Source organism: Pogona vitticeps, chromosome 3 (assembly GCF_051106095.1).
Source record: "Pogona vitticeps strain Pit_001003342236 chromosome 3, PviZW2.1, whole genome shotgun sequence".
In the NCBI taxonomy this organism is placed as follows: Eukaryota; Metazoa; Chordata; class Lepidosauria; order Squamata; family Agamidae; genus Pogona; species Pogona vitticeps.
In genome coordinates, this window is record NC_135785.1 from 85,535,449 (window position 1) to 85,546,812 (window position 11,364).

At 40.9% G+C, this 11,364-nt stretch overlaps 1 protein-coding gene across 2 annotated transcripts in view; it reads right to left on the reverse strand.

The window, feature by feature from the left end:
* PTEN (phosphatase and tensin homolog) overlaps positions 1-10,661 on the reverse strand; it is a 77,044-nt gene extending 66,383 nt beyond the window's left edge. Inside the window, exon 1 of one of the 2 annotated variants that reach the window (XM_072995278.2) lies at positions 9,723-10,661. In XM_072995278.2, the coding sequence (XP_072851379.1) occupies positions 9,723-9,801 (79 nt within the window). In that variant the 5' untranslated portion in view covers positions 9,802-10,661. The remainder of the gene's footprint in view (positions 1-9,722) is intronic. The other variant, XM_072995279.2, reaches the window with a different exon arrangement.
* Positions 10,662-11,364: the final 703 nt, after the last annotated feature.

Below are 11,364 nucleotides of genomic sequence, written 5' to 3' on the forward strand. Positions count from 1 at the left end.
GCAAAATGCTACATATGTATCATGTAAATAAAACTCAATGCTTCATAGATATTTTAATATTCCTCTTGTACTTCTTCAGCTGTCTAGATGGCTCAGTTGAGTAAGGTATCTGACTTCAAAGCCAGAGGCTGTGTCCAATTCTCCACTGTGTCTCTTAGGAACAGAGACAGCCTTTGGCTAGCTGCATGGTCCTGCAGTACCCCCCCCCCCAAAAGTAATGGCAAATTACCTGTACTTCTGAATACACTCTACTTAGGACACTTTGGCAAAAGCCACCATACCATAAGTCAGAAATAAAATGACAGAACATATTTATTATTGTACTCACTTAATAATTTAAAAACCTGAATTTGTTTAACTATTATATTACAGAAAGCAAAAAGGACTCATTACTCTCATAAAGCTGGATGATATACACAATAACTTTTAAAACCAGCATCAAAGGAATCAGTGAATCCTATTGGAAAACTATCATTTACATGAATTTTCACCTTCTTAAAGCTACTGAAATGCATCAGTAGAACATTTAACAATACAGAAATAAAGCATTACTTTTAACTTATTATTGACAGCAACTTCCTTCTGAGAAACAAAAGCTAAAAAAAAAAATTCTGGAAACTGTTTTAGTCCATTATTTATTTTGCACATTTTTCTAGAGCCATCATTACTTTCTATTTAAAAAATGCAGCATTAATTTGTATTAAACAATATATTTCACCATGTTTCACAAACATGTACCACAACATCAATTTTCAGTACCCAAAAAAGATGCCTTATCTATGGTCCCAACCTGTCAAACAGATTTCTTTTTAGTGATATTTTGTTCAGATTATATTAACACTAATTCCAAATCAGCTTACCTTTTTTGAAGCTCATTGCCTAAATTAAATGCTAAGAGAATGTAAAGCTTGGATCTTCCTATTAACAGTCCTCTCTAGGGTAATCTTTCAGTTTTTTGTTTTTTACGGCAGAAGCATCCAATGTTATTCGCGAAGGCTTTCACGGCCGGGATCTAATGGTTGTTGTGGGTTTTTTGGGCTCTTTGGCCGTGTTCTGAAGGTTGTTCTTCCTAATGTTTCGCCAGTCTCCGTGGCTGGCATCTTCAGAGGACAGCACTCTGTGCTCAGAGGAGTCTTCACAGAAACAGTTCTATGGCCTGGGGAATGGTTTTACATGTTACATAGCACTGGAATAACTTTTAGTATTTTCCAAACCTACAGATTTTTACTTGTCCCTCTCCTAAAAAAAAAACTATAAAAAAAGAGACCGCATAGATTACAACTTCTGTGGACACAACGCTTGTTAGCTATATAAACAATAGGAACCAGCATACACAAGTCATTGGTTATCTTTGCAACCAATGTACACATTTCTAAGCTACATGCACAAATACATGGGCTTCTCCTGCAGGAACCACATTAGTAGGAACTAATTTACTATGAATCATAGGAACTGGTCTTGTTTTTCACTATCCTGTACCACCAAGCACAAAGTCTACAGAAAAGTCATTCAGCAATTTTCTGGAAAATTCAGATAAATATCAGCTGTAAATCAGGATGATATATGGTTTCTTTATACTGCAATACTGAATGCCATTAGTAGACACTGGCCAAAACCCTGTTTGTTCAGGTACAATGTAAAGTTTTGCATGCGTAAATTTGCTGGTCATTATGCTGAGGAGACAGGGAATAGTATAATTTAACCACATAATCAGTTGTGTAATTGCCATTGTGACCTTTGCACAACACACTAAGGGAAGTGCTTCATGCCCAGCATTTTCACTCTGACACTACTGTAGTTACCACAGGCATAGCATCTTGTTCTGCCAACACAGCTACAATACAGGATTTCTGACAATGTCAAACTTCATTGAAATGTACCCTGGGTGACTGCAAGCTTTTGTTAACCATAATCACCTCACCCATTACAGTATGTTTTAACTTTGGTATCACAGAACTAATGTGTATTTTAATCTACCTCTATTCTTCATAGACTCATTTCTTTGTACAGAAGTAGCCAACCCTGTCAGGTTTGGGAGGCAATTTTCTACCCCCGGGACCTTCTAGAGAAGACAGTGATAACCACAAAATGCCCAAAATACATACATAAACACTCTAGAAATAGACAGAAATCAACTTAGTTTTGACAAACTGCTATTCCAGGGTGTCAAATAGTGTATGTGAGACATATTTAAAAGGAGAACTGCTACTTCAAGAGCACAAACATCCTATCAAAATAATTACACAAGCCACTATTCCACAGCTAATGGATAGGCTACTTAACCTACAATGAGCACACCCAGTTTCAAATCTCACTCGTAATCACTGTTTAGCCTTGGGTAACTCTCCTTCTCTAGCCTAGCCTACCACATAATGTTGTAAAGAGGGAAAAATGTACATCATCCTATGATTCTTCGAGGAAGGAATAAAAACACGATAAAAATATGAAATGTCAATATTATGGAAACTAGGCAGTGGGCAGACATAACAGACCAGCTAACAAAAAGGATTTCAAGATCTAACTGCATAGTTAAATAAATGTGCTTACAAGCATTCCTGCATAGACAGTCCAAGTTGCAACTGTATGTCAGAAGAAAGGATATGCCTTAATACACTAACGCCACAACTATTAATAGATTTCCACATCTATATTCATAGAAGATAGACACTTTCTAGCTGCTTTAGCATAAATCCATAATAGCAACACTATGGGTATGCTAGTTGCTATTTATTTCTGGCCTTGGCTGATTTCAAGTGTTTAATTAACACAACTAAAGCACCAATAATAATAGTAACATTTAATCAACTCCCCTAAACAGTTATCACCACTTCACTTATAGACTACGCAACACTATAAACACAATTTTAAAATCCTCATATGCTGTTCTGGCAGACTAGACACTATACCACATACCCCAGCCATGGACGAAATCAGTTCTGTCATTTTGACTTTTACATCTGAAGTAGGATGAAATTGGCTGCCTCCATGTCACCTCTGACCCATAATTGCAGGAACCAGGAAGCTACATCAGAAGTGGAAACAGCACCTGTCTCATTTTAGATAATCTTAATCTTCAAACTGCAGAGGCTGGAACAGACTAGATGGATCATCAAGTTGAACCCCTGTTAAGGAGGCATAGTGGAGAATCAAACTCCCAATCTCTGGCTTCACAGTCAGATACCTAAACCGCTGAGCTATTCAGCAGTGTTCTAGGAAGTTCAATTGAGAACACACTCCTTAGAACGGGGGTGGGCAATTAATTTCTGTAGGGGGCCACATGAAAAATCTGAAATGTGTTCGGGGGCCAAACCAACTTTACTTAAAAATAAAAGATAAGCAACTGATCAACTTTAGACAAAAAGCTATAAATGCTTTTGATGTTAAACTTGTTCAGTGAGAGAAATCCAGTTTGTCTTGGGCTTGAACAAGAGCTTGAACACCGGACTGGAACGACAACCGGAGGGCCGGACAGGAGCAGCTCACAGGTCGTATGTGGCCCTTGGGCCGCATTTTGCCCAGGTCTGCCTTAGAATGTGCCAAATCATGGGCAGTCCCTTAGAGAACAAAAAAAAAAAATAGTAATGCAGCAGCCATGTATGATGCACCTATGAAGCATCAATTACTTCAAATGAGAAGTGTTAGAATGAAAGCAAGAAGTTGAGAGGGTAACCACTTGCAAACTGTTAAAATATTACAGATGAAATCAGATTTCCAGCAGCTTTTTTCACATTTCTGTTTTATACATAGCACCTGACAACAAATTATGATTAATATTCTCCATGATAAGAGTCTCACAAATACCATTCCCATTTTTTTCATCTCATGCTTTCCTCCCCAGTTCCTACTCTCTGTAAAAATCTTGTGAGTGCACAAAGGGCAGCAGAGGGAAATGGGAAGCCCATTGTACCAATAGTGTCCATTTTACTGGCAAATGCACACCAGTAACACATTAGTATCACAACCAAATACCAGGTTTGATTCAGATCTCCTCTACAAACAGAAGAGGTCTTTCATTAAGATAATGAACTAGGATCTAGCAAAGGATACCTGGAAAAGAAAAATGCTCCCCTACCCACAAGAACACAAAAGGTGGTGGTGCTAGGGGCTTCAACCAGAATTAGAGGAAATTGCCACTCTACTCTTCTTCAACATCAAGAGAACTCCACTAAGTTCATACCTAGATCCAATTCACTGTTTTGTGAGAGCTATATGTAGCACAGCTCTCTGTGGGCAAACATTTGTGCTCAAGAAAGTTACAGAATGTCTGGTTAATAACCTAAATTTCTATAAATGAAATCTAAATTATCTCTCTTCAAAACATCTCATTATGTGAATAAATTCTATAACTGATAAGAGTGCACCCTTCTGCCTGCCATGATTTTGTTTTTACAAATCACCATTTTTGTTCCTGTACACTTAAGAATTTATGCGCTACAAAGAATTCTGCCTTAACAGTCAAATCAAACTCTTAAAAATCTATTACACAATATTTGAAACAGTTTATTTCTAGGTTGTAAATTTATGCAAAAGTTCCATTGAGCTGCTTTATGCTAAATGATGTAAATAAACTGAAAATGCCAAAATTCAATTCAAAATGAGAAATACCATCCTCTGCTCATAAGAATGAGATAGAAATAAGATTTTATATGCGATATTTGTGCATGCAGTTTCATTGCAATAATATCTAATGCTATAAGTATACACGTTAAAATCTCAACCTAGTTTTATATATATAGATCCCCATATGCTGCTGAACTGCAACTTTGTTCATCTCTGCTGAGGACAGATAATAGAGATGATGCTGGCTGTTGCATTGCAACAATGTCTAGCATCTTAGGTTGGAAAAGGATGACTATAGATAAATAAAATGTAGATACAAACATTAAATGCAAGACAAGCTTGCATTTAGTGTTTGGTTTTTAGTGGTTCAAGTAAAGATACCACTTCTACTTCTGGATTGTGTACAGGACCATATGGCTATCTCTGCTGGGTTTTTTTTTAATGTATCAATTACCTTGATTGATTAAGTTAAGTCTGAACAATTAAGTTCAGACTCTGAATTTGCTAATACTGCCTTCAAAATATGACATTTTAAACTAAAAATCTTGCGTGTAAATCAACATCTTAAATTAAACCTGCCTTTTTAAAATCAAAGATACATATTAACCCTCCCATTCCCATATGACAGCACACAACACTGTGAAGTACAGAAATTAATATACTGTACTGTATTTACAAGCAGCAAGATACAATGTATGTTCTACATAAGCCATTCTCAATGGGGCTATATGGCCCCCTGGGGGACCCTAATACATTTGAAGGGGGACAGAGACCGGAACCAGTTTGTTATACAACTTACACAATCCCGATTCGTCCGATATTTCTTTCATATTGTGTTTCTGGACATGGGTTTTAAAAAGGGCTGAGAAGGGCTGTTCCAATTTCATTATATCTAAAATCAAATTTATTACATTTCCAATTTTAAAAAGGTCTTGAGCAGCACATTAAGGAAAATCTGAGCTTGAGGCTGTAGAGAGCCACTGAGTAGGCAATATTAAGCAAACTGGTCGGACTCCATATAAATCAGCTTTATGTGATCATAATAGATACATTAGCAAATGCATAGTTATCCTTAGAAGGATGCCAATCTCATTTTAAGTTCTATTCTACACTTCAATTATGTTACTACTGACCAAATGGCAACCAAGAGCTATGACTTATTGTTGTTGTTTAGTCATTAAGTTGTGTCTGACTCTTCGTGACCCCATGGACCAGAGCATGCCAGGTCCTCCTGTCTTCCACTGCCTCCCGGAGTTCAGTCAAATTCATATTGGTAGCTTCAGTGACACTGTCCAACCATCTCATCCTCTGTCGTCCCCTTCTCCTCTTGCCCTCACACTTTCCCAACATCAAGGGCTTTTCCAGGGAGTTTTCTCTTCTCGTGAGATGGCTAAAGTATTGGAGCCTCAGCTTCAGGATCTGTCCTTCCAGTGAGCACTCAGGGTTGATTTCCTTCAAAATGGATAGGTTTGTTCTCTTTGCAGTCCAGGGGACTTTCAAGAGTCTCCTCCAGCACCACAATTCAAAAGCATCAATTCTTCGGCGGTCAGCCTTCTTTATGGTCCAGCTCTCACTTCCATACCTCGCTACTGGAAAAACCATAGCTTTGACTATGCGGACCTTTGTTGGCAAGGTGATGTCTCTGCTTTTTAAGATGCATATTAACTGTGACTTAACTGTGTACCTAAGTGATGCTTGTTAATTTTTAACTTATTTAGTTTGTATAACCTTACAAATCTTAGCATTTTAACTGTAACTTCAAATACAAAAGCCAAGTAATTCCAACTGAAGTGGAGAAACAACTGAAATGAACTGTACCATTAACCAGAAATGTAATTTATCACTGCACACACATCTAGCTGCATGATCTCTCACACACATAATGCACCAATAACTATTTTAAATTCTGAATTAGTAAAAGTTCCCAATTAAAAAACATATTCTGCCATTTTCCTTTAAACATTAATGTTAAGAAAGCTAAAACAGTAATTCAGTTAGGAAAAAAAATGCAACACTCTCAAATTTAAAAACTTTCTTAAATTAGGGTATACACCTATACATGTTCACTAAGGAATTAATGGTTGAAATTCTGTTGCTTAATGTAGTAAGTTGCAACAAGAGCAGGCTCACTAAAACAATGGGGATTTGGTAATCAAACTCCTTCATAAGTTCTCCTGATTGAATGGGTCTACTCTAGCCACTTACTATGCTAAGAAAAAGGATTTCAACCAACACAACTATACACAGTGGCTTACTTCCATGAATGAGAATTCTGTTAATGTGGTAGCTGAACTGTACAATAAGGATTACTATGACAACCTGACAGTGTTCCCCAATTATTTCAGAATAGAAACCACTGCAGAACCAAATATTACTATAACGCTAAAAGTACATCCATGATGTTAGGACCTTGCCTGTTAAATTTAAGCAGTGATACAGTATGTGGGAGGCAACTAAGTTTCATAGCACCAAAATTAGTTTTTCTTTTTACTGAAAACAACTGAACAGAACTAATAATGCAATTCTATATATGCTTATTCAAAATAAGTTTTTTCTGAGTTTAATACAACTCCTTCTTAGTAAGTACGTATATGCCTCCAATTAACTTTTGCTTGTAGTACTGAAATTGTCTTTTGTATTGACATACACATCATACCATCTGTTGTTTCACAGTGCCATGAAATTAAGCCATAATTATAATTTTTCCCCGATGGAAAAAGAGTAATACCTCCTAACTACATTTCAAAACATATTCACGCTAGAACATAGTGTGCAACTAATACTAGAATAGTAATTTTAAAACAATTTTATGCACAAAGCACACTAAACAAAGCATAAGATATCTTACATAGCATATCTTTGCTTCCATTTCAAATTAATAGGATGTGTCTACTGACCTCTCAATCTGAAATCTCAAACTGACATGAACAAACAGTTTTTTCAGCAAAATCCTAAACTACTTCACTTGGTTCTTGAGTCCACTTAAGTTCATATTCTATGTTCAGACTCTTACACATGTTTATGTGAAAATAAATGTGTGGCTGTCAATGGAGTATGCACAGGACTGCATATTTTACTCATTAAAGCCTAAGAGACTCAATCGTACTTAATCTTCTACATCTGAAAAGTGAATTCAATCTTTATAAATAGGACAGAAAATCTCCCAATAGAGAAATTAATGACTGCCATATTATAGATTTATATTTTAGATTTGTTTTATCGTACTTTAGTTTTAAAATACCAAACTGGCACAGTTAACTTGAAATACTAATCAACACAGCAACGAACTTCTACTCAAAGTAGGGGGGAAACAGTTTTCACTGAAAAAAACCCTCTATATTGAACTGAATAAGGTATCTCAATTTTCTTGCTCTGCTACCAAAACTCTGACTGTACACAAGCCATTGGCAAAATCAACATTATCAATGAAAAATATATTTTGAAAATTCTTTAACTACTGAGTCTCTTACTCTAATCTTAAATGCACAAATGGATATATACTAACATGGGAATAAACCCCACAAAATACAGGGATGAACAACTTAAATTTAAACGGGACATAAAATTGCACTGGAAACAGGGGAAAGCAATATATTCATTTTTTAAAGTAAGTACAGTTTTCTAATGACAAGTGTATTGGTATATAACAAAACATAAACTGCCTTAAAAATCATGTGGAGTACCCAAGCTTCCAAGACAGAAGCCACCAAAGGCTAAAATAAATTTGAACACAGAGCCCTTGAACAAATGAAAGACCATAATACTCTCTCAAGAGCTTCCCCGAACATGGTATTTAGAACTCCTATCATTTACCAATTAGAAACAAGAATCATATTTTGTTACTATTTTATCAAAAGTTCTATTAATTTATAACTGCCAAACCGGAATTCACTTTTAGCTAACAATTCTGAAATTTTCTAATGTCTTACTGAACACAATATCAAGTACTGCACTAACCATATTTTCTACTAATATAATAAAATACTTCAACAAAAATATCCCCATTCTTTAAGTTTAGTTAAAAAAAATTAACCTTAATACTTCTGGGATACATTGCAGGGTAGAAGTCATGGAAAATCATTTTCTCAGATCTATTTGCTGAAACAATATTTTCAGTCATTATCAAATACTACAATGACACCTAAAGTAATACTGTTTCAATCCATATATATTTTAAAAGATGCTGCCACCAGCTGACACAAAGAACCTATGTGCATGTATACATTGGCCACACCCCCTGCAGTGAACATACAGAAATGAGAACTACATTCTTCTGCACTAGCAGAAATACACTACAGAACTAAGAAGGATAAAACTTCCAGTATTTTACCCAGTATCTCTGAATGCATAAGTTTTGCACTCAAACTCCCTGAGCAGAGAAAAGTTATTGGATAAAATATCTTTTTCTACACTCTTATCTGAAACTCATTACTTAGTTTCAGTAGGAGGTAAGAGCCCCTCAAGACCATACATAGTGGCCTTCAAAAATAACACTACTCTCTTTGCAATTGTTCATTTCTGCACAAAAAATACACAATCTACATCACATTATCTAAGATAAGTTAGGTACTGAATTAACTACACTGGACACAAAAACCTTTAACATAACTACAACCAGTCTACAGCCAGGAAGTGAGCACTATACTATGTAAACCAACCATCAGCATTTTTAATATCACAATGAAGAACATTTTAGAAGACAAAGGCATTGTGCAGTATCCAGATATTATCAGCCACTATAAACGATAAAATCTTAATATACACAATTGTTGTCATAAATGCTAGCATAGTTGATTATACAGAATCTATTGCAAGAAATGTGAGGATCACCAGCTCCAGAATTCTGATGCAACGCCTGTACCTGAGCTAGCGTTTTCTGCTTGAATTTCATTTCTACCCTTTAGTGCCAGGCATAGGCCCTGAGCCTGCCAGATTCTCGCTTCTCCAATTCGAGGTAAAGCAGAAGAGAGAAATCACAGCAGCTTTTACTACAGGAGCGCAGTACCTGACCGGAGGGGGGTGAGGGAAGGGAAGTAATGCAACACGAACAACCAGGCTTCCCTCCAGCCAGGGGGTGGGGGAAGCTAAAATCGAGGGGGTTCCACCTCCACCAAGAAAAAGGCATCCTTGGCCCAGTCAGGCCTCTACATGATTTGGGATACAGGTCAGGTCTAAATCAAAGCCATCCTCCTGGTATCGCCTTTTGTTCCTGCTGACGATCTCTTTGATGATGGCGGTCATGTCTGGGAGCCGGGAGCCGCTCAGGAACAGCGCGGACAGACACGGCGGCGGCTGTAGGGCGCAGATGGCTCTAAGCCTCGGCGGCGGAGGCTGTTCCCCCACCTCTCCCCGCCACCGACGAGGAGGGCGACGGCGGCGACTCGTCAGAAGGCGGCTGCTGGCAAGCGACGCTGCTCCTTCCTCTGGCGCTGGAGGGATGGCACCGTGGACAGGGCCTACTGCTGCGGATCGCCGCCGCGGCAATTCGGGCGAAGGCCCCGCAGCGGCAGAAGGGGCCTGGCCAGAAGGCGGTGGCGGCAAAGGTCCTCCTAATCCTGCAGCTCCCGCCACTAGTGCGGCTCCCCTCGGCTCCTGGAGGGGATACCTTGAGCGCGACGGCGACGGCGGCGGATGGGGAAAAGTTGGGCCTCGGTTCTCCCCACCGCTGCCGCCGCCGCTGCTGGGTGAGGAGAATGAGGAACCGCCGCCGCCGCCGCTGTCGCCGCCGCCGCCTTCGAGGCGCTCTCTGGCTGGCTCGTTCGAGCGGCGGCGCTCCAGGAGGAACGGTGACAGCAGCGCCGCGGCCGCGGCGGGGCTTCCCCCCCGCCCTGCTCCGCACCCCGCGCCAAGGGGGGAGCCGGGCGGGCGGGCGGACAGGTTGAGGCTGGGCGAAAAGCAGCCGACTTCGAAGTTGGGCTCGGCGGCTCGACGCGTTGGCCGGCTCCTCTCTGGGAGGAAAAAAGAGACGAACGGGGTCGGGGGGGGGGGGGTGGCGGAGGAAAGAGGCAGCCGGGCCCGGAGCGAAGGGGCCGCGCAAAAGGAGGGAAGGCAGGAAAAGGGCTCAGGTCCTGAGGGGACCGCGGCGGGGCTGGAGGCGGCCCCGGGTCATTTCCCTGCGCGGCGGCGGCGGCGACGTCCGTGAGTTCCCCTCGTCAGTCCGGCGGCGCAGCGGCGCGCTCCCTCGTCGCCTCAGCGCCAGCGCGGTCTCCTGCGCACACCCCCGAGCGCGGGGCCGCTCGTCCGTTCGCTCGCTCCTTTTCGCCCGTTGGGGCTGTGGCTCGGAGCCCCCCCCCCCCCCGCGCGCCAAGCGCCTCAGCTTCCAACTGCCATCATGGCTGCAGATTCCGAGGAACAGAGAAAGTGGGGGGGAGGGAAGAGAACGAGGGAAGGGAAGCAGGGAGGGGGGAAGGGAGAAAAAGGAACGGCACCGAGAGAGAGAGAGAGAGACGAGGAGGAGGAGGAAGAGGAGGGGGAAAAAACTCAGGGCATGGTACCACTCCTCGTCAGGTCCCTCCGCCGCGGCTTACGAAAAAAAGAGTCCACCGCCACATCACCGCCTCCTCAGCCACACAGCTCAGGGCGACTTGCTGCGCGCCTAGCCAGCTTCCCCTATTCTTCCATTTCCCCCACACACACACACACACACACACGCTTCCCTTCCAAAACCAGGAGTGAACAAGAACCTCCTGCTTTATCTTCCTGCATGGAAAGTACTAGCCAGGATTAGCAAGCAAAGCGCGGAAAAGGAGGGGGGGAGGGTGAGCGCGCGCACGTTCTGAGCGGCGGAAGGATACCAAAGGCGAT